Raw genomic sequence first — 24,177 nt, forward strand, 5'->3', positions numbered from 1 at the left:
AACTTCAGTTTTGGACCCAAAGAAATAAGTAGTTCAACAACACCACCCTGGGAATATTACCTTCTTTTAAAGGCACACAAGTTCAGATATGCAGGTAGTTGGACTTGGATTCTCAAAGCGATTTATTAAATTGTATTTTAAAATATTCTTAAAAACATCATTCTCTATAAAAGAAAACAGAAGAAAACCCACAGTAGCTGAGGTTACAAGTACAAGGGACCAATGGCAAGGAACTGCATCCACCACACACAGCAAAACAAAAAACCCTTTAAAACACCATGGCATCACACAGAAGAGGAAGACACCCTCACCACACCAGCACCACCGCCTCAGCAACTGCAAACAGAAAAGACAATTAATGCATGTTACAACCCTGCCTAAGATAATAGAAAAACAATGACAGCCCAAATAAGAATCAAAAGAGCTGTAAATGAAACAAGATGCTAAAAAAAGAAATAGAAAACACAAGTTCAAATATCCAGACTAGGGGCCTCATTCATAAAGCGTGCCTGCGCACAAAAAAATGTGCGGCGCCATAATTTACGCACAAGTCGGCATGTATAAAAATGAACTTTGCTCAAAGTTTGCGTAAATATACGCACACTTTTTCTGTAGACAATATCAAACTACAAAGCGTCAAAACTCACCTAAATAGACTGAACTCTGACTGCATTCAATGTTAACTGCATTCAACCAGGAAATTTCAAACTCGATGTTTTCATGATTTTAATATTTTATTGCTTAAATGTAAAAAGATGAAAGTGAACCACACGTATGACTTCTCCTGGAACACAAACACCTCCAACCTGGTGAAGAAAGCACAACAAAGGCTCTTCTTCCTCAGGAAACTGAGACGGGCTGGACTTTCCTCACGGCTGCTCGTGAACTTTTACAGGGCGATGATCGAGAGCATCCTCTGCCTCAACATGACTGTGTGGTATGGTAGCTGCACAGCACTGGAGAGGAAACAACTGACACGGGTGGTGAGAACAGCACAAGGCATTGTGGGATGCCCCCTCCCAGACCTGGACTCCATTTACACAGACCGGGTCAAGAAGAGAGCTGGATCCATAGCGATGGATTCCAGCCACCCGGGCCACAGACTGTTTGTGCCGCTGCCATCAGGCAAGCGGTACAGGAATATACGGACTACAACAAATAGACTGAGAAACAGTTTCTTCCCCACAGCCGTCAGAGCCATTACTCCCTGCCGCCCCCCCCTCCCACACATATCATAACCTCACAGTCACACATACATATCCCCCACCCCCACACAGCCATATTGTTCTGCACTTTGCACTGTCACATTATCTGTACTTTGCCATAATTGGACCTGCTGCTACTTCTTTGGTGTGGTTGAGTGCCTTTAGTTCCTTTAGTTAATTTAGTTGTATATATTGTTATTATTATTATTGTGTGTTTGCTTATTTATACTGTATATATTTGACCTTTTGCAAGGGAGCTGCAATGGAAATTTCGTTGAATTCTGTTCAATGACAATAAATGCTATCTATCTATCTATCTATTTTTCCTCAGACAAAAACCTAACACGCACACAAAAGAAAATAAACATAAAAAGATGTGAAAACCTCACTCAAATGTAAATAGTACTTTTCCTCAGTTTTTATCTCAAATAATTGTTCTGTGCGCAAATTGGGATCCATAAAGGAAAGGTGTGCAGCTACGTGCGTGCGCACGGCTTTATGCATCCGGATTTTTTTGTGTGCCGCACTTTTCTAAATTTTTCCGTACGCCAAGTTTTAGTGTGAAAACTGCGCATTGTTTTATGCATGAGGCCCCAGGTGTGGCCCACTGGCCACGGAACAGCAGGAAGCGAACTGGGTGGGCCGATGCCGCACCCCAACAAAACTTCAATTGAGGCGAGTGACCGTCACCATAGTCTGGGTACCAGACAGGTGTGCGTGCAGAAATCCGGAAGACAAAAACCAGCAGCGGTACAGTTTCAAAAAACACTGCAATAAACTCGAGATGAAAATGAACGTTAATTACTTACCTGCAGATCCACACAAACGCGCGCGCGCGTGCACGCACACTCGCAGGACAAGGAGGAGGAGAGCAACGCAGTGGCGTTTACCTATGACCACACTATAATTTAGATTTTCTAACAAAAATAAGCTATAGTGCAACGAGTAGTGATGGGTCCGGCAACACCGATGCGTCGGCGCATGCATCAAGCCCATAGACCAAAACCCGTGTCGGTGCGTGTATTGATTTCAGCAAGTCACGTGACCGATACAGCAACTGTTTTGACATGACGCTGACGCTCCAAACTGTGTTTATAAGGAAGCGAATCTGTCAACAGGATGCATTTGCCAAAACGATTCTTTATCTTTTACAACAAGTTATGTTATGTTACCTATGTTATCTAAAGGTAAACAATGAAAGTGAACCGCATTTATCCTAGACATTATACACACAAAAGGGTGTGAAAATCTCACTCGAATGTAAATAGCAAGGCAAACGAAAGTTTTCCGCAGTGTGGGACGATTTTGATCTTACATCGGATCTTACATATGTTTGACAGAACTGTCTTATTTAAATAAATTCACCTCCTCAATGCTGAGGCATTATAGGGCCACGCATCCGAATGAAGTCCCAGAGGATAAATTCAGGTATACAGCCATTCTACAAATTGCTTAGTTGCTTTTTATAAATTATTTCATATAAATGTATTGTTTACCTATTTTTTTCTACAGCAGGAGAAGTTGTGTCAAAAAAACGGAACAGACTAAATTTAAAAATGTTGGAAAAACTAATTTTTTTAATGAAAATTTGTTAAAAAATAAATAAATAAAAATAATAATAATAATAATAATAATAAATAAATAAATAAATAAATAAAACAGTCCACAAGTATCCTCATTCCAAACACGTTCACTTTCATTTTCATCACTTGGTACATGTTCACATTATTTATTGACTGTATCGAAGAATATCAAATATATTTTGAATTTAACTGAAGATATGAAATAATACAATATATAATATACAATAAAATACAATGACTTAAATCTTATTGTATAGACAAGGTCATCAAATCAGTCTGTCAACTACGTTGCCTGTAGAGATTTTTAATGTCCAGCAGGTGTCAGTATTCAGTGACACAGTATCGACACCGTATCAATACAGTTTTGCTACGGGTAGAAACGCTACATGACGCCTCATTTACCCATCACTAGCAACGAGAGAGGACACCTACCACCAGGAAACCAAAGCAGCATGCACCACACTTTACGATTTGTCGCTGGTTTACAGCCAGAACCCACGGGACTCGAGCCACACAGTGGGAGCACGAGGTGGACATGTTTCCGATTGAATGCGACAGCTTCTTTTATACCACGCCCACTTTACCAACCGGAACTTATCTCCTGGGGCCTCATGTATAAACCTGCGAACGCACAAAGCTGTGCGGCAGCGAAGCAAATGTTTTCTGTTAACAATATCAAACTTCAAAGCATCAAAATAAATACACTGAAATCTGACTACATTCAGTTATTTAGACCAAGAAGCATCAAACCCTATGTTTTTTTTCATGATTTTAATATTAAGCGATGAAACTGAACCGCATTTATCCTCAGACAATAACCTAACACTCACACAAAATAAAGAAAATAAAAATAAAAGGATGTGAAAACCTCGCTCCAATGTAAATAGTACTTTTCCTCAGTTTTTGTCTCATAAAGATGTAACTTTATGAGGCAAAATGCGTTGGTCTGTGCGCCAAAGTACCTGAAATGGATCTATGGGGAAATTTTATTCTGACTAAAAAAGAAAACGAGGTTGGATCAGCAAATTAACTCCAAACAGGTCAGGTTTGATTATTTTTAAGGTGATTAAGGTGTGTATACAATCACATGTATATTATACAGTAAGTAGCTGCGCAAACGTGCACCGTGTAATTGTGGAGCGCTTTGGCTCTGATGGAGAACATCGTCAGTGGAAGGATTCAGAGGGAACGTGTGTACAGAGATCATATTGATCTGTTGGGAAATGTTGATGATGGTTTATTAGTGTTTAGATTAATCCAGACTGATCATCCTGAAGCTCTGAGCAAAACTTAAAGGAGGAGCCGTGCGGTACCGTTACCGGTCCAGCCAGGGGCGCAACTCCATATTTTTGTGGTGGATGCGAACATATCTTCGGCGCCCCCCCATATATCGAATGATGACTGAGGCCTGCTCTTGCTTTGAAATATCAGGTGTGCAGTCCAGTTCCACTGCAAAGTACTTAGAGGACTTGATCTTGGCAGATATTTTACTCAAAACACACTCTGATATTGAATCTAAAAATTCATTCTGAGTGCACCATGTCAGATATCCAGTGGTTTGTTTGGAGACAGCCTTTCTAAGATGCTCTGCCAGTGTTACATCATATCGCGCTATGAGCTCAAGGATTCCCAGAAAATTTCCATTTTTAGGATTTCCTAACTGAGAATTTTTCCCCCTTAGTGGCAAGTTTCTCTCTGCAAGGAAAAGTATGCAGTCGATAACTCTAGTCAACACACTTCTCCAGTGTGCTTTTTCAGCTGCCATGGTTTTCTGCAGTTCACTATCAATAGTTTTACCTAGGCGTAAGCGAGATGCCATTTCTTTCCACGTCAGATAAGCATTTATGTGAGAACTACTGGTTTCATGGTGCTTCAGTGTTTTTGAAAGACATCGCCAGTTATTATACCCCTCCACAAGGCATGTGTCAAGAACTTTAGCTTCACCAAAAAGCTTACATGCAAAACAATAGACTCTGTTAGTATTTTTAGAATACAGTAACCAATCTCGTTCAACTTTCTCTCCATTAGACAGTAAACGAAAACAGTATGCTTTGGAAAAACACCTTTTATTCTTCTCTGATCTTGGATATGGACCATCAGAAACTTTCTGTGGGCCATTTACAACCATGTACTGCCTAAATGTGTCCCCCATTTTGTGTGGTAAAGGCCATTCAGATGGTTCTTCTGAATAAAGCCTTGTCTCGGCTCTCTCCTCCGCAGCTCTGTGCTTCTCTCTCTCTTCATCATCTAGTCCTCTCTGCTCTTCCTCTCCCTCATCTGCACCTTTCTGTTTCTCATTCTCTTTTCTCGTGGTTGACTCACCATGACTGCCTGCACTAATTTTCCCCAAAAAAGAACACGATCAAAGATGGTCATCAGAAACTCAAACCATCATGGTATATAGGTTTTTGTTGCTTTCCTAATGCCTACCTGATCTCATCACTTGTCTCCTCTATCACTGACCTCATGTCTGTCTCCTTCATCCCTTGTCTGTGGTGTTCTCCACTAAGTCATGTGGTCAAAAAAGCATTAGTTGTAAAAATTACAGATCTTACCGTTTTTAAAAATAATGTTTAAAAATTTGTGCTTGAGATGGACTAGTTGCTCCCTCACTTCCACCTGCATTAGACCAACCTGTTGCCTTCCCCTGTCTGTCCTGATTCTTCCTCTTTCATCATCTTCTCTTCTTTCTCTCCACCATCACAGCTGAATGACATCAATTTTGTGTTAAATAGGCTTAAAAAATACAGCAGTCAAACTACAATAGAAATTAAACTTTAATTTAAATCATCTCCTTGTTGGATAACAGTTACTGATTGGACATTACATCTGATCTGACTTATCAGATACATCACAACACCACTGTAGTGGTATTGAATAAGACATTTAAACTCAAGTGTCCCCCTGCCAAAAAGGTTGGTAAAATAGGTCACCAACCTTTTTGAGTTTAAGGGCTTTAGTGACTCTGATGACTAATTTGTCTGATACACGCATGAACTTGAACAACTCATCTTTAATTAAAGAATCCATAATATATATGAGTGAAAAAATGCACCCAGGAGGGCTAAGTGTTGGACCATAGCTGGGCACTGCCGCCACAGCAGCTTTAGCTTTCCTGTGTTAATATTTCCTGAGTTTTATTTCGGTCATTCTTACTTAGTGCGCGGTTATGTGTCTGTGACAGGTTTATGTATCAGATATTCATAGAAATACAAAACAAATCGCGTCCCTTAATGGTTTAATAGGGGAGGCAACTTTTAACAGCCAAATATGGGACGATTCCGTATTAGGCTAGCTGCTAGCTTTAGCTAACTTGATTATTTACAGCCCTCCTGTCCTGCTAATACACTGACGGTACTTACCTACTATCTTTCAACCACATTGAAAGGCTTTTTTTCATCCCGCCAACATCTTTATCCTTCTCCTTTTTACTTTTTCTGTTTTGCGCCCCGGACAGCTTTTTTTTCTGCCGCTCCATTTTGTCAAGTGCACTACGAGTGGTAGTCTAAAATAAAAAAAATTAAAAAAACGCGCCTGCATACTCTTAGGGGTGCGTGCACAGCCACCTGCATGGGAGGAGCAGAGGGGCGCCTAATCAGTGCTGTTCCCCTGTTATTGATCATTTCATTCTGTTAATTATAGAAAATGCCAACAAGAAAAAAACATTTTTCGAGACGGGGTTTTGGCGCCCCCTCTAGTGCAGCGCCCCTATGCGTTGCATACCCTGCATACCCACTTTTTGCGCCACTGGGTCCAGCTGCAGTCATCCTTCAGTCGAGCCAGGCCCGCTTTATGAATGCGCCTTTATGGACATGAAGCATCTCGATTCTGTAAATGTACAACTTATGCACATTATTTCACTATTTAGAATAAATGTCCACCTTCCCACTCAAAGAGCTTTCTGACTCGCTGCCTGTCTTTAAATCCCGACTGAACTGTTCAAACAGGCAATTTGCACGCTCTCTTCATTTTCTTTTTTTATTTAGATTTTTTTCCCTTTAAAATGTATTATTTTTATTTTTGTGTGGTAACCTTTTGTGCCCTGAAAGTACCTTTTAAATAATAATAATAATAATTACTATTATTATAATTATAATAATAAGAATAATAATAATTATTATTATTATTATAAATACTGCTACAAACAAGGACGTTGCCATGGTTATTGCTCTACTTGGTGGCAGATTTCCGGATATTTATACTAATTTACATATGTATTTATGGGTGGCGACAGGGAGGACCAGCAGCTGCGCTTCATTTCCCGCAAGTTGAGATGTATAAAGGAAAGGTGTGCAGGTATGTGCGTACATCCGGATTGTTTTGTGCACCGCACTTTTCTAAATTTGTCCGTACGCCAAATTTTAGTGTGAAAACTGCGCACTCTTTTATGCATGAGGCCCCAGGAAACTATTTGTATGGAAATGTGTATTTCTATACCACTACATATGCATGTAGCTATAAAAGTAGCTGCGCAAAGGTGAGCTGTGTAATTGTGGAGCGCTTTGGCTCTGATGGAGAACATCGTCAATGGAAGGATTCAGAGGGAACGTGTGTACAGAGATCATATTGATCTGCTGGGAATTATTATATTTAGACTGCTCGGACTGATCACCTTGGAGCTCTGAGCGAACCTTAAAGAAGGAGCCGTGTTACCGGTACCGGTCCAGCTGCACTCTTCCTTCAGTCAAGCCGCCCGCTTTGTGAATGCGCCTTTCTGGACAGAAAGCATCTTTATTTTGTAAACGTACAATTAATGCACATGATTTCTCTATACAGAATCAACGTCTAATAAAGTATTTATTACAAAAATGTTGGTCTTTCATTATCAGTGGTTTCAATGCTTAGATTTCTACCTTGTGTTTTCTTTAGGCATTAATCTACCGTCATCTCCCGCTTCTTCTTCAAGCTCTAGTACAGGGAAGCCCAAAGTCGGTTCTGACAGGTTTTCTGTTTATCTGTGCTACCCGTAAATCCGTCCTACCTTGTGGTAATGCGCATGCGCACATCTGCTTACTCAGCAGATTTCTTATAAATACGTCCTACCTGTGGAACATTTGTTTCGTGTGTTTTATTTAATTGCAGATTATGGTAAGCTTTATTTAATTTATTTTATACCTGACTTTCATTAAGCTGCTGTATTGCTTCATGTCTTTACTTTACATGACAGGCAGCTTATAAATAAATGGCTTCAGGCACGTGCGCGGAAAGGGGAGGGGTGGGGGAAGGGGTCCCTACCCCTTTTATCCTTGATGCCCCTAGTGCCCTTTTAGAGGGTTTTTTTTTTTTAGAAGATTTTTTTTTTAATTTTTAAAATCTATATTTAAATATTTTTAAGCTTTTTTCTTAGTCTCTTGTGAAATTATATCATTAAAGGTAAATTAATCACAAAATTGACAACTACGAAAGATTGATACTTTAGCTAGCCAACATTACCAACAGTGTTAATATAAATTAGTTCAATGTTTTATGAGCAGTTTAATGCTCAAGACATCTTGGTGACCCAAAGTGGGACATCCTGCTTATTTGTTTTTTTTTTATTCTCAATATCCACGTCGATGTGAAGGTCAATTCCATAAAACTTAGCAAGGATTTGGTTTCAATTTAAAATGTCTTTGTCCTTTCTACATACCTTTTCATTGTAAGGTATGTAGAACAAGTTATATGCAGTTTGTGTATACTCTTTACCTTCGGTACCATTTTGGTCCCAATGACTTCCATTCTAACCATGTATCAATCAATAATGTTTTTAAACACATTCTAATGGTAAAATAATCAGCCTTGCCTAAAGATAAACAATAAAATTGAGCATGTTCAGAAGCTCACAGTTCTTGGAAAAATTTTACTGGTCTTAGTTCATGAACTACACAGCTCAAGTTACAGAGATTTGACTGACTACCAGGACTTTAGTTTGAAGCAACCTAGAACAGGTCATTACCACTGGTTAGCTAAAAAAAGAAAAAGCACAAGTACAGAGGAACATAAGATCAAGGACATTTTCTACATTTAATTAGTTTATTTATTACAAACAATAATCATGCAGTGTTTCTTATTTATTAGCTCATTGTTCAAATGTTTGATTACATTTTAATTGAAAACTTGTAAATTGGAATCTTTTCCTTGGAGCAAAAACATTTGATGTGTTGTAGTTTGAAAGAAGATTTTGTGCTACAGACACGTTCTGAATAACCAAAAAAGCTGTGAAATTGTACATTTTCGAAGACTACAGTTCAATTCTATAGATAATTAATTTCTCACAGCAACAGGCATTAAACGTATACGGCCTGTGTCCAGCTGTCACAGACTATCAGCTAGGTGGAATGACAATTTTAGCAGTACTGACATGCTTATTTACTGATCTAACCAGCTGCACAAAAATATATATATGAGAAAGTAACGAGTAAATAAAACAAAGGAAAATACAATAACATGAAAGACTGAGTGATTTAATTCTCCTCTACATCTCTGTTTATTTCTGGCCTACCTGATGCTTCTCAGTGAGTGGGTGTGCAGATGCATGTCACAATATGATAGTGATACATTTACATGGCTCCCTGAAATGTAACAGAGGGCAAACTTTACTGGTTTCAAAGGACCAATCCCTCGTATGCAGGTCCCTCGGACTCGGGAGACTCTCTCTGCAGACGGAGATGCTCCAGCGTGTTGTTGAAATGTTTGTTGATCTGCTCCGTTTCTTCACTTGCCTCCAGGTTAGGAAGATCTTCTCTGATCTTTTGGATCAACTGATTTAGTACCTGGAGAGTCACCTGGATCGAGAGGAACAACATTAGTATTTCATTGAACACAGGAGGTTTGAATTGTTTCCAGGTTCACATGATTTAAGCTGTTCAGTAGAAGCATGCTGGAGTTCAGAAAACTGAAACCCAAACCTGACTGGCTGCAACAAAATATCAACCGTTAATGGTGTGAAGTTCCTCAAGTTGCTCTACACACCTGCTCAGCTAACAGTGATAACTGAATGACAACAAACCACATCCAGAAGCAATCAAGAAAGGGATTAAAATTGTTTCCAATATGTATTCAGAAGAAGACAGCAACTCAACATAGTTTCTGATTTTAGAGTCTATTCAGCATGCCAAAAAAAATTAACTAAAACCATCTTATTTCTAGAAGGCGTCTCTCTGACACTCTCTAGTAACAGAGAATGTAGAAATGCCCCATTAATTGTCCCCTAAACTGAAACAGCACCTCACTGTGCAACCGTGCAGCTGAAGCATTGGACACTGAAAAAGCACAGACTATTTACGATGCTGCTTTTACAATTTCAGTTTGGCACAGACAATCAATGTTGGAAGCCAACAAACACACACACACACACACACACACACACAGGATTGCAGTAAGGTACTCCACCTATAACACCACGGTGTGCAAGAAAACTGATTCTTCTTGTTGGAAGGTTAAAACCTTAACCTTAAAGATTGATTAGCTCAAATTACTTGTAGACCAAGACTATTAACGTCAACGAATCACAATGGTTGATGTCACTGACAGTTACACGTCCATTTCTCCCCCCTCTCAACCCTCACCTCTTCTGTCAGTTTCATAAGCAGCAGGAAAAAACAAGGCCAGAGGTTCAAATATTTCTACAAATGTGTCTTCAACAGCTGACTGGACCACATTTTTTTTATCTACCTGCTGTGATTAGGAATATTAATTGTAGTCTCTCTTAGTTTTTATGGAATTAAAAGCTGAACTAAAATTGACAAAAAGAAGTCTGGCATATGCTGCAGAGTTCTCCAGATGCTTTAGTGTGAGTGTCAAAATAGCGTCACTGGTACTACGTCTCCTAGCGTAAGCAAATTGAAAGGGATGCAGAAATGGCTGCACTTCCACTTGTAGTAGCTCCAACATGAGTTTCTCAAATGACTTATTTACAATAGAAGTGAGCGCTACTGGGCGATAATCATTATCAGTTTGAGGACATGCAATTTTTGGAACTGGAATGGCAATTGATTTCTTCCAAATATCTGGAACCCAATGAATGTCTATAGAGATCTGAAAAAGTTTAAGCCAAATTGGAGAAAGTTCCTCTGCAAAGTTCTTGAAAAGGAAAGCAGACATATTGTTTGGGCCAGTTGCTTTTCGTGTGTTTAAACCCTTGAAGACCCTAAGTACTGACTGTAAGTATTCTCCCTTGATATAAATCTATAAACAGAAGAAAGATCTGTCAAGATGCAAGAGAGTTTAAGCAAATTGCTCTTTTTTATTGGTGAATAATTACATAGTTGCCGCTGTTAATTTCATTTATTTTGTTTGTCAAAATGTAACAAACCATGACTCATATACTTTATATATGACACATATGAAATATGTCATCCTATTTGATGATTATGTTCAAACAAACAAGGCAAATTAGTCCCTTTTTTGTCATTTATGAAAGGTTTAAAAATTACAGCAGCTGCAGTGCGTTACAGCAAAGGGAAATACAGTAAGCTGATAACAGTTGTAAAACAACTTTAAACCATTTATATTCATGTTGTCCTCGCTTTCTGTGTCGGCATGCAGACCCGTTGACATGACAACCGACACAACATCTTCGTTGTCCAGAATGCCCTGCACTGTAGCTAACTTCCTGCTTTTGGAACGTTGCATTCTCATTGCCTTCCAACCGTTTCAGAGTTTGCTTCAACTGGACCGAGACCGAGGTGGTTAGGCGGAGTGGAGTTCGCTTTTTTAGTCCGTTTTGGAATTCAAATTTGCATTCTCACCTCCCAAACGAATCAGACTTTCTAGACAAGTTGATTAGAGTCTGAATCAGGTCTCTAATCCTAGGCTGGTGTGAATGCACCCTCAGTTCTTCATAGCTATGGAGAAGGACTTTTACTTTTAAACCAGATTTTTTAGCAGTTTAGCGGCAGCTCCATTTAATCTTCAACTCCAGATTTACACAGAGTTCCTGCTGAAGCCATAGTAATTATTTCCCACTTTCACATGGTCTACATGTAGAAGAACAAGAGACCTTCAACTAATTTAAGATTGAGTTTCAAAGTCAAAAATCACTTTTGTCTCAAACTGCTGAAAAGAAAAAGCAAACTGCCGCACAGCAAACTGCTGAAATTAATGGGAATGCAAAAATCAAGATGCAACGGAAGAGACAAATATGGACAAGTAAGGACAGATATTTGCAGAAAAGATGCAAAGGCTAGTTACCACAGAAGTCTAGAAGTACGAAGACATGAAAATAAAAATAAAAAATTTCTGAGCTAAAGAATAAAGGTAAATTATTACAGAAACTTCAGAAAAAAAATTCTGAAGTTTCTGTAATAATTTATAATTTAATTCATCTTTAAAATTTAAGGGACGACTTAAGAATCCTAGTCTAACTGTTCCACAGAAAAAGAAACAACTATCTAGTTCGCCACTTTCACTCAGCTATAACTATGTAATTATTTCATTGCATTTATTGGAAGAGTAATTTTGTTGCAAAACTAAAGACAACACAAATGACAGAAAAATCAATACTGTTAGGAGACAAATATTCAGGAAATAAATTTGTGGTCAGTGCAAAATGACAGTAAGAGAAAATGCAAACAAAATGTTATGTCCTCCCAGCAGAGCCAACAGGAAATATTTCATAAAAGGCAAAAAAAAAGAAGAGGAAATTTATAGAAGAAAGCCTACCGCATCATTTTCCCTCTCATAAAAGCAGATGTATCTGTTGAGGATTTCAATGAAAAGCTGGACTTGCAATGATGAATCCATGCACTGGTTGGCAATCTTCAGGGCTTTCTTTAGACATTCCATCACCCGTTTCCCATCACGTATCTAAAGAAAAAGGTAATCAACACAAGTGAATAGGGACCAAAGCACAGGTATGACAGGCAATATTTATACCTGGTATATTGGTTTAAATGTTTGCTACATGTGACAATTCCATGACAAAACTGTTCAAATATTCTGCTGACAGTGAGGCAACCACTTGAGTGACAAACAATAAGATAGACACTTTATTTTATAAATTTTGTACAAGAGAATGTTCACTAACTGAGGCTGTTCAGCGTTGTGATTTTGAAATCTTTGTTGAGGTAGTTAATATCGGCGGATAAGAATAGCGTCACATGCAAGTATTCACCGATCACAATCTCGCAAATTAAGGAAGTCTGGGACAATTTATCGATGCACCCCTACCATCATTATTTTTTACACATTTGATTTATATTCTAAAAGAATCCTAACACTAAGAATTCTTAGGATTCTAGAAGAATCCTAAGAAATCTTATGATTCTAGAATTCCAGGATTCCAAAAATGACATCACTAGGGGTTAGTTAGTTAAGCAAAATGCATATAATTTCTGGAATTTTACGATTTTAATTTGGATTTTAACTTGATAAGATGAAAGTTATTCACAAAGCAACTTAGGCCTAGCGAGAGCTCCTAAAGTGACAAAATTTTAGGAGTAGTGAGGAGGACTTTTAGAGAGCCTAAAGGCCCCCACATACTCGGGTGTACTTCAGTCCACAGAGGTCTGTGCATACTCTACGCAAACTCTACTTGGACTTGAAGCGGACGTCTGCTGGCCATTCCTGGGCAAAGATACATTTTTATGACTGCATACACGTTGTGGTGTCGCACATTAAACTACCTGGTGGAAACAGTGTTAACATCAAGCTGACACCGAGCTGATAAGGTTGAGAATAGGGGTGAGTTGAGGCTTCCCAGATGGAGAAGAAACATAGTTAGGTGCCCAAATACCCCATCAAACTTGCTAGTTCTCATTAGGATTGTGTGAAATAAAGGAATTTGTCACAAGAGAATTTTAGGTAATCAGAGTCCGTGCGGTTCATGGAGTGCACACAATACACCCGAATATGTGGGGGCCTGAAGATGGTGGGAAAACCATCAAAAAGAAATATTCTATAAAAAGGATAGAGTTCTGTCAACAGCAGGCTCTGCGCCTGTCTTGTTTGGTTTCAAATCTTTTCTTTCCCACTTTATGTTGGTCATTCTATACAAGCAAGTAATTGCGGTAAATTACTGACAGCTGAGGGTCCACATTACTATCAATAGACAACTCGTAAAATGTCCAGCATGACAAAAAGTCCTGACCAATCACAATAATGACACAGAAATAAAAAAAGATGCATTGAAAAATGTTGATGCTGTGTGGCAATTCAATTTTGCATACTTTCAACATCATACCACGCATTTCTTAATTCTGATGGGACTGTAGGATTGGTTAATTTCTATTGATTGCCTAGTGGCAGCGTATTTGTTTGTTTTTTAAATCTTGTTTCATGTTTTCAGGGTCAACCACACCTTCTCACTAAGTTAGGAATTTATGTCCACTCCATGCTCAATTGCTCTTAGCAGCAGGCTGAATCACTCTTAGGCTCAGAAAGAATTTTTAGGCTAAGATGTGAGCTCTCCTAGACAAATCTGAGAATCTTTGAGAACATGGGCCCAGTTTTGGTTGCAAAATCTTAGACGTTCTTGATTAGAATTCAGCCTTTTTTAAAACTTTGTCTTCTGTGTTGAAAGGAAATGTAGGGATAAGCTGAATTATTGAAGTTAACATTCAGCCCAGAACCAAGCTGAAAATCACACACACAAAACAGATCTATCAAGATATTTTCTGTGGAATTAGCAGGCATAAAATGAGACACACCTCTTCGCCATTTTTGTCAGTGCTGCGACCTGACCAAAAGAGATGGGCACATATGCTGACGGCTCGGCACTGGTCAGGCTTCTTTAAAAGTTTGGAAGCAGCCAGAGCACATTGAGTCCTCAAAGGCTCGTGATTTTCCTCACTGAAACATCTCATTCGTTCAAAGGTGCCGATGATCAGAGTAATGGCTGCCAGCTGGGCTTTGGAGTCACTAATCTCATCCTCATACAAAGAAAAGGCCTAAAGAGATGGAAACATTAGGAGGAAGTACAACATTCCGACTCATGTCGATCTCACAAATATGATTTTCTGCCTGACCCAGCTCCTGTTGTTTTAGCACAAGAGACAAACATTTACTCTACCTGTGACATGAACTCGTATGCCACTGTTTCATGATTCTCAAAACCAATTTCACCAGCAGCCAGCGCTCCCTGCAGGAACAGTCGCAGAGGCAACTCAGAAAGCTCAGCCTTGATAAGTGCACTGATAGTCTGGTGGGCAAAGGAAAAGATCTTCTGGCACTTCTTTTCCCACTTATCGTCCTAAAAATGGAAACATTTCAGTATTTCAATACCAACAAATAGTGTAGCAGGTGGGATGGTGGAAAATAAAAGTACGCTGACCACTGATGAGTTGGCTTTGTATCGAAAGGCCAGCTGATAGGCAGCAAACACCAGAGGAGGCAAGGTGTAACGGATCCTCTGGTTTCCTCCAGCACCAAAATGTTTCCGGGCGGTATTAAGAATCTAAAACCCAAAAACAACATTACAGCCAGCAAATGCATCACTGTCATCTTCATTGTCAGTGAACACCACACACCTCCCTCTAACACACTAAAACCCTTTGTAAAGTACAATACTATTTGCTCTTAAAACAGCATTTGGCAACAGGCCTGTGGTATGAAAATATTTCCATAACAGGTAGCTCACTACAGTACGACACACTATTAGAATTTACCATTCCCCTACAACAAAGTTTAAGGGAAGAACCTACAAGATACTGCTGATCAGGATCTTCAGAGTGGAAAAGATGAATGAAGCGGCCAACAAGACTCTGCTCCTCGGCGAAATCCTCAGGGTCAGGATCATCAGCTGGCTGGTCTGGCTGGTCTTGTATCAGTGTGGAAACCAAGCTTAAGATCGAGTCCACCTACATATACATTGAATTAGTATTTAGGAATATCCAATCATTTAAAAATATGTATAATACAGTATGAATTAGTTGTATTCAGCAGTTGGTTTGAAAAATGAAGTGTGTTTGGTATGGACATCACACCAAAAATAACACTATAAGTGCACAAACTTATTAGTGCCAATTTTCTTAATTTTGGGTCATCAGCCGATATTATCTACCTTAGCAAAGGTCTAAATATCAACCACTGTCCTCTTTTGCTCTTCTCTGAGAGAGGTTTGACTGATAGACCAGCTGATCAGGTCATGGCTACACATTTGCATTTAACAATAGTTACTTCACTGTTCCAACTCAGTGACTTTCTTGCAATATTTGGTAACATTTCAGACAAACAAATTATCGGTCAAAATCAAAATTGGCAGATCAGACTCCCAAGATTGGTAATCGGCGATCAGCCTCCACCCAATATATACAACTTCATAGTATACATAGTATGCTTAGCTTACAGTGCCCACTTCCTAAGTGAGCACTGTAAGCTAAGATGAGGCTGGGCAGCCTCAATACCATTATCTCACATCTCATAGCCTCATTAATAAAAACTATCAGCACTGGAGTACCTCAGAGATGTGTTCTCTCTTCAGTGATCTTCTCTGTTTAGAAATGTCTACCATGGTAGACCCATCTGTGAAAATCTCTGAAACTAAACTTAACATAAGAGACCACTGACACCCCTGTCTGATCCTGTAAACAAGTCCGTGCATAGAAGTCAAGGTTGATTAGCTGGTACACCTGGAGCTTAACTCGTTTAAGACTGTGCAAATGACAACTGACTAGCAGGGGAAACCCCCCACACACCTTCCTCTTTGTATACTAAGCAACACAGTCTATTGTGCTGCTCTTCAGAGTCTTGGGATACACCTTTCCTTGGAACCTGAGCTAATCCTCACATATCTTTGTTTGGAAGAAAGCCCAGTAAAAACTGTGTTCTCTGTAGTAACTTAAGAAGTAGAACCTGCCACAGGAGTTGCTGGTCATCTTCGCGGCCATTATTAAGTCTGTTCTGTGTTTGTCAATCACTGTGTGGGTTGGCTCAGCCACAAAAAAGGACAGGATTAGACTGCAGAGTGGATCAGGGCTAGCCCTCCCTACAACCAGGAGTTGTGCAGGTCTAGGGGTCAAGAAAAGGGTAGATAAATCTCTGCAGTCCCCACACATACAGGACACAGACTGTTCAGACTTCTGTCTGTACTACATAGTGCTATTTGAGAAAAACAATTGGAAGAAAGTCAACATTTTCCCCCCCAAAGTTTCACTTTGATGAACAGATCTGCTGGACACGCTGTCATTTTTTATGAGCAATGAGAGCTCTTTTCATTTTTTTCTGCTCTTCTCATTTTTTTCTTCCCAGAAAAAAAATATATGTTTATACTTAAAATGTCTGTACATTGAGAGCTAAGTGGAACAGAAATCAGCGTCATCCTTTCTGTGAACAAACTTGGTCAATAAAGCTGATCTTGATTCTGATTTTGATTAGCGTCCTATAAGAAGAATTACAGGAGTATTTATGAATAAAATTTATAGTTATCACACACATCAATGGATGAAATATTGCTACAAGAAAGCTTTTATTGTGAGTTTAGGAAAAAGATAAGACTGCAGAAACTGAAGTATTTGTACAAACCTGTTCCTGTGAAACAATAATGGTGTTGGACTCCAGTGTGTTGCTCAGTACGTAACAACTCATGGTCTTGCGGGACTCAAAGTCAAAGTATTCAAAGAGAGGTGGGAAGTGCTTGAGTTGCAGCACCATCAGCACATTGTTGTAGGTATCCACTGGGATCTTCAAAAGACGGGTAAGTTCTTTGGACACAGCACTACTGGTTGCTATGCTACAGAATAAAAGAGGGTCAAAATAAGCAAACTAAAAACTGCCACTGCACATACATCAGTTCAGACTTATGCTTTTCTGAATTTGCAAAACTTACTGTTCCAAGTTGAGCTTGTTAAATATTTCTACCGTGCTTTCCAGAACTTTGTCCACATAGTCAACACGGTCAGGGTAGCACTTCATAGCCAAATTGATGAGAGAGACTTGTAAAGACACTATGTCCTCTGATGGCATGTCCTGGCGTGACTGAAGAAGACATAATTCTGCAGTATGTTAAATGTGTACCATACACTGTTATCCTTTGCTGTATTTTCTACAGTTAAATACCACAAAATGCCCAGTAAAACTACCATAAGACATCTTTACAAGTAGTTACTGTAATTTGCATTGCATTATGGGTATAGTACATAGTATTACAGTAACTTACTGTATGTTTTGAATTTGCAGTAATTTACTGTTTACACATTACAGTAGTGGTACTGTACTTATAATATACAGTAAGAATTATATTTGATTCCCAACGGTCATCATACACTGTTAGCCTTTGCCGTATTTATTACAGTTAAATACCACAAAATGCCCAGTAAAACTACCATAAATAGGGTGACCATATTTTCAGCTGGGAAAACCAGGACACGTTGTAGCGAGGGGGGGGGGGGGGGGGGGGGGGGGGTCTGAAAGCGGGGAAACTCTTTTGTAAATAGTAGGTAAACATATATTTGCGCTTTCGTATGTTGTTGGCGTACTGACGGCCACGCTATCTATCTTCTGATTAAGAACAGGGCTGCCCGCACTGACGCGGCTCAGGGATTACGTCACACGCAGGGCCGTGCGAAGTGCCCTAGTGCCTGTAAATATAATGGTCCAATGAAGGTAATTTAAAAAACAGGACATTTCCTCACTTTCTAAAAAAAACCCGGGACGCCCGGGACAGGACGTGAAATACGGACATGTCCCGGGAAATACGGACGTTTGGTCACCATACCATAAGACATCTTTACAAGTAGTTACTGTAGTTTGCATTGCATTATGGGTAAAGTACATAGTATTACAGTAACTTACTGTATGTTTTGAATTTGCAGTAATTTACTGTTTACACATTACAGTAGTGGTACTGTACTTATAATATACAGTAAGAATTATATTTGATTTCCAACGGTCATCATAGCTGCTTCATCGTGGTTCCCTGTTTCTGTATTTTTACTCCTTTAGTGGTTAACATATTTTTAAGGCAGAAAGAGAGCATGTACTTTTGTTTTTTTCACATCCTAGCTAACATTAATATGCAGTTTATCTAGCTACGTCATCAAGCGTGGCTTCGCTTCCAACTGTTTTCTGATGACGTTTGTTTTAAACTCCGAAGCTTTTTCTCTCCAAGTGCAGCTCTGTCTCCGTGCTGTGGGCTCACACTGCTTCAGCTCTTCAAGACAGGTAAAAAACCACTTCTTAGAAAACTGTTTGAAGCCAAAACCTAGTCTGGAAATGTACATTTTAGATGGAGTTAACGTAACTTATAGCATCATGCTACAATGCTATAACTTAGCATTATAGCATGAGCTCGTTTGTTCTGGTTAGCCTGGTAACATAACGTTACCTTTACGTTACTAACTCTGGTGTTTTATATAACTGGCATATTGCAACGTTATAAGTTACGTGTCTGTAAATGAGGTGAAAGAAAGGAAAATATGATGGTGTTATTTTTTGAGCTGGTTCGGAATTAACGTTAGCTAAGGTGCTAATTTTACCGTTGAAGGTTTTAGCTTGACTTTTGCCGCTTAATCCTCCTCGGGCGGCTTTGGGTTGAGATGAGCTCAGTGCTGAGTGTCTGTTAGCATTGTTGTTACATCCTTTGTCGAACAATATAACCTTAACTGATAATTGATCCCCCCCCCCCCCCCCTTTTCTTTATTTTACATGTAATGACTGTTCATTTGTTTAAACCATGATCTTGCAAATGTTAAAAGTGCAGATTAGCTACGTAGGTCAGCAAGGATGAATTTCTAACATTGTTCTTTTTTTTTCTTTTCTTCAGATGACTTTTTTTTTAACTCCCCAGCTTTTTCCCTCCAAGTGGCTGTGCAGTTCTGTCCTGCTGACTGCTAACATAGCTTCATCTCTTCAAAAGACAAGACAACAGGTAAAAAGACAGCTCTTCAAACATATTTGAAGCCACAAAATAGTCTGGAAATGTAGAGGAGCAGCTAACCTAATCTATAACTTTAAGCTTGCTACAGCTGGTTAGCCTGCTAAAGTACCATTACATCTCCAACATAGTGTATAAGAGTCTGTAAATGAGGACAAAGGTGAAAAACATTAAAGTAGTTTCTGTTATTTTTTAAGTTGGTTCAGCCACAGTGGCAGGTGGAAAAAAAAGTTAATTTCCAACCCTGGTTACACATAAGGACTGTTCACATGTTTAAACCATGCTCCTGTGAATTTAAAGTTAAGTCTGTACTAACAGGTGCAACTATGTACATGTGTAAATTCTGCAGCATTTGTACTTCAGAATTTACAGAATTTTGTAGTCATGTGAAGAAACATCAACACACAGCTAATTATCGGTTTGCATGTGGAATAGAGCAATGTCCTGCTTCCTTCAGAACATTTTCTGCATTCAGGTCCCACATGCACAGGAGTCACCGCCATTGCAGAAGTCAGACTGAACACTTGTGGAATGTAATGCTTTAAAAAATGCATTTAGCCCCACAAACTGTCATTCACATCCGCTGTTTCAGAGTGGTAGCAGGATGTAGGGGTAAAATCTAGTCTAGTCTCCGGGATGAGGTTCTCAAAAACCTGTTGTAATCTGGGTGAACTGGCCCTTTAAATATAAATTACTACCAGTAATTCATATTTAAGAGAGTATTCCTTTTATGTTTTAAAGGTATCTTCCACCAAGATGTCTGTTGAAATGGAAATGACCTTACCCACTACACCAAGGGTAATCATGCTTGGTAAGAGGAATATTTTCCATCACTATAATTTTTTTGTAGCAATGTATGTAATTGTTATGGTAGTCTGTACTTTCACTCACTAGCGTTAGCCTGACAAGGGTTTGTCTATTTTAGGAAATAGCTTGATGTCTGCAACCCGGTGGATTGTCAGTATGGAGGAGAAGGTATTTTTCGAGCCTGAGCAACTACATGACTTTGCCAGCGTCCTTGCTGTCTTTTTTGGGTCATATTCTGTCTTCAATCTGGAGTATCAGGAGTCAGCATCCACCACGCTGGAGATGATACAATGGCAAGTACTCTACACCAAGCCATTTATGAATTAAATTTAATGACAGTTTGACTGATGATGAAGAACCATAGCTGATTGCTGTATTGTACGTCTTCATTAAAAAATACAATTAATATATTTTATTTCTGTTAAAAGATTCTTTGTGAGGATCAATCCAGATGTTGGTACCAAATGCACAGCCAAAGTCGATACAAGCCGCAAGACGGAAAGTCTAGTCAAGAGGAAAGTAGTCTGTGTCAACTCCCAGATCACCACCTTCTTCCAACGACTTGCTGAATTTGAATGGAGGACTTCCAACTAGGTAAGTATTTTACCAAATGTAAATGTTTATTATTTTGTTGTCTTTTCCTCCTATCTTGCATGCTCTGACTTTACTTTAGCCTTTTTAATATGATTTTAATGATTATTTATAAATGCCATGTGATTCCTACACAATAGCCCTTTAGAGTAGCCTGCATCTTTTCTGTGTCCGTGGTAAAAAGTGGATGTCGCTGCATCTCTTAATAAATCACAGAAATGTATAAGTGTGTAGTCGTTTAAGTGTGGTGTATTTTTATACTATGCAGTTTTCAGTTTATTAGACACACCTTTGCAGTAATCCGTCAGCACCAACAAAATGACTAAAAAGATTGTTGTACTTCATCGTCCCCTTGGGGACATTTGTAGTACGCAATCCTTTGAATTACTGAAGACTGACTGACTGACTGCTTTTGCCATAAACAATCCAAAAACCTGAAGTGAAGCCAGTCCTGCTCATTCTTTATGCAGCTTCTATTATCACTTCAGTCCAATTGATTTTTTTTAAACAAATTATCAACTTAATGCTGCTTTATGACAAAGATTTTATGCATGTGAACATTGTCACTTCAGCTTAATTTGTCAACTTCCTGTCGATTTGAAAATGTAGATAACGTCCTGACCATCTCATGACCTCCCACATTGTCTGTCTTATTCTTTACAGTTCAGCTTCCACAAGATGGATCCCACTGATTTTGTTTGACGAATGGAATAAAAGTTCTTCTGATGTAGGAAATGTGTTCTATGGTTTTGTTGTTTTACAGCACATTATATTGTATTGTGACATTGTTTTTTATGACATTGCGAATATGTAAATGGATTTTATTTCTGCAAATCTGCTGAAAATAAATACCTGTTATTCACAGTACTTGGACTAAAATTTCTTTTATGAAATTTTTCGGTTTATGGTAAAATATTCTTATCTTAAAGAAATGTAAACTTTAATTTACAGTAAAACTCTGACATTATGTTGTGAAACAAGTTTACAGTAGACCAGCTTTACTATAAAATACAATTACTGTATTATACTAGAAACTATATTTACAGTAATGCAGTTATAACTGTAAAGCACACTCACAGTAAAAATTAACTGTGAAATATCATAACAGTAAAGGTACTGTAGAATGGTAATTACAGTAACTTACTGGCAACACTGTTGCCAGTAAGAGTACTGTAGAATAGTAATTACAGTAACTTACTGGCAACACTGTTGCCAGTAAGGGTACTGTAGAATGGTAATTACAGTAACTTACTGGCAACAGTGTTGCCAGTAAGAGTACTGTAGAATGGTAATTACAGTAACTTGCTGGCAACAGTGTTGCCAGTAAGTTACTGTAAAATTACAATAAAAGGTCTAACAGTGTACTGTTAAAACTCAGCTTGTTTTCTCTAGTCATGCACAAGATACATATATTTTTGCAGTTGTGTGTGTATGAATATAGGTATCTTACTTGAATAACAGTGGCCACTTGTTGAGAGAAAATGTCAAACAATTTGATTTCAGGTGGAATGCCTGGACCATCTTCTCTATGAGCGAATAGAGCAAGTCTGAAAGAGGAAACAGCACATATTATATATAGCATGTAAAATCTACTTTAGATTGTTCTGTGTGTGACTGTAAAAAGATGTTTAGCAATTGAAGTAAAAGTTCCTACATACTTTATTGAAAGTGTTCTCAGTGACAAATGTGTGATAAAAATTGCATCATTTTGCTCAAAGAGAGGAATCCACCTCCACTTCTCAACATCAGGTCAAACTATTTTGACAGAGATCAGTACACAAAATGTTGTGTGATAGGTCAGAAGTTGGTTGCCATTTTTGATGCAGAAATGACCTCAATTAGTTCATTTCCACTATCTGGGTTTTGTAACTGCAGGTGAAATGCTTACTGACTTAAAGTCATGTACTGTGGAAAATGAGAAGGAGGAGACTGTTTTCTTCCAGAGATGCTGCAAGTAAAAGATCCATCCTGACTGTGGCTTTTTAGCTCAGTCACCACTCCACACTGTTACTGTAAATATTTCTACGGTGGTTTCCAGAACTTTTCATGTTATTCTAATTTTATGGCCAGTATATGTAAACTCCAATGCGAATAAGAGTATGAATAACACAGAAAACATGAAGAGAAGGTATGCTTAGATGTCTGCAATTACTTGCAAGCTAACTATGGACAGTTGTCATGATTTCAGTATACAGCCATTAAAAGATCATTTGTTACTGTGGAAGGCATAGAAATACAAAAACTACAAAATGTTTTCATCTATGGTGAAGAAAGTGCAAAACCTCTGGCTCTCCCATGTCGAGTTAAGTGAAAGTGTACCTGTCAATAAGTGCAATGATGATGTTCTTAACGTTGACATGTTGATGCAACTCAGCACAGGAACGCAGAAAAGGGTTCAGGGTCTGAAGATGGAACTCATCGGGAAAAACCTAGCAGAACCAGAGAGTTGGAGACACATTGAGGAAGAGCAGACTGTTGATTGACAGAGCTAACAAAATCAGTTACACAACTTTCATTCATGCTTGACATCTTTACCATGAGAATATATTTAAACAGCTACTGTTCCAATAAACCTAAATGGTGACCAAACAGTCAAAATCAGCAACACAATCAATCCATTTTTTATTGAGTGCTACGAAAGTATTTTAATTTATGCATGCACTGTGTACATGTTTGAGAAGGGTGTTTTGCTGTAATTCACACTGAAAAAAATAGTCAAAAGCCTTTCAGCAGAAGGCTCCTGTTATTCATTCGTTCTACCACATATAGACATATCAATCAACCATGCTTACAGCAGTAAAAGATAGCATGCCATGCAAAATACCAATTAGCTCAAACTGTAATTGTGTAGGCCTAGCATTCACTGTAAATCTTGTTTCCTTGGGCTAAGAATTTGAACAAATGTTCCCAAAATACGTTCTCTGTTTGTAAACACCATATTATTCATACTTACCATCATGCAAGATGTTTCTAAGACCTTTATTAATGGTAAAAGCAGAATCTCAGAAAGAAAGAAATTCTGCACCATATACCTGAATAATGCACTCCATTAGGTATTCCTGAGCCAATGAGTCTCTACAGTTCACAACTTGCTCCAGGACTCCAGGAAGGACAATCTGTGGATAATAGGAAAGACAATAATTCTATTGCAATGCTCACTAGGCATAAAGGGTACATGAATATCCCACTACAGAATAGAAAA

At 38.7% G+C, this 24,177-nt stretch overlaps 1 protein-coding gene and 2 long non-coding RNA genes across 7 annotated transcripts in view; 2 read left to right on the top strand and 1 right to left on the bottom strand.

Moving 5' to 3' along the window:
* Positions 1 to 8,825: 8,825 nt before the first annotated feature.
* Positions 8,826 to 24,177, bottom strand: part of vps35 (VPS35 retromer complex component) — a 36,364-nt gene continuing 21,012 nt past the window's right edge. For all 3 annotated transcript variants that reach the window (XM_028015131.1, XM_028015129.1, XM_028015130.1), the window contains 11 exons: positions 24,008 to 24,091; positions 23,295 to 23,404; positions 22,426 to 22,522; positions 17,532 to 17,680; positions 17,228 to 17,435; positions 15,409 to 15,564; positions 15,039 to 15,161; positions 14,778 to 14,957; positions 14,416 to 14,655; positions 12,431 to 12,574; positions 8,826 to 9,552 (listed from right to left, as the gene is read on the bottom strand). In XM_028015131.1, the coding sequence (XP_027870932.1) occupies positions 9,373 to 9,552; positions 12,431 to 12,574; positions 14,416 to 14,655; positions 14,778 to 14,957; positions 15,039 to 15,161; positions 15,409 to 15,564; positions 17,228 to 17,435; positions 17,532 to 17,680; positions 22,426 to 22,522; positions 23,295 to 23,404; positions 24,008 to 24,091 (1,671 nt within the window). In that variant the 3' untranslated portion in view covers positions 8,826 to 9,372. The remainder of the gene's footprint in view (positions 9,553 to 12,430; positions 12,575 to 14,415; positions 14,656 to 14,777; positions 14,958 to 15,038; positions 15,162 to 15,408; positions 15,565 to 17,227; positions 17,436 to 17,531; positions 17,681 to 22,425; positions 22,523 to 23,294; positions 23,405 to 24,007; positions 24,092 to 24,177) is intronic.
* Positions 18,484 to 20,677, top strand: LOC114143260 (uncharacterized). Of its 3 annotated transcripts, none has more exons than XR_003595202.1 (4): positions 18,484 to 18,865; positions 19,467 to 19,571; positions 20,319 to 20,388; positions 20,503 to 20,677. It is a non-coding gene; the product is annotated as an uncharacterized LOC114143260 (long non-coding RNA). The 3 variants fall into 3 exon arrangements; XR_003595203.1 differs by having other exon boundaries at positions 18,485 to 18,865; positions 19,491 to 19,571; XR_003595201.1 differs by having other exon boundaries at positions 18,487 to 19,571.
* LOC114143261 (uncharacterized) lies at positions 20,813 to 21,710 on the top strand. Its single transcript, XR_003595204.1, has 2 exons — positions 20,813 to 20,978; positions 21,639 to 21,710. It is a non-coding gene; the product is annotated as an uncharacterized LOC114143261 (long non-coding RNA).

Source organism: Xiphophorus couchianus, chromosome 4 (genome assembly GCF_001444195.1).
Source record: "Xiphophorus couchianus chromosome 4, X_couchianus-1.0, whole genome shotgun sequence".
NCBI lineage: Eukaryota > Metazoa > Chordata > Actinopteri > Cyprinodontiformes > Poeciliidae > Xiphophorus > Xiphophorus couchianus.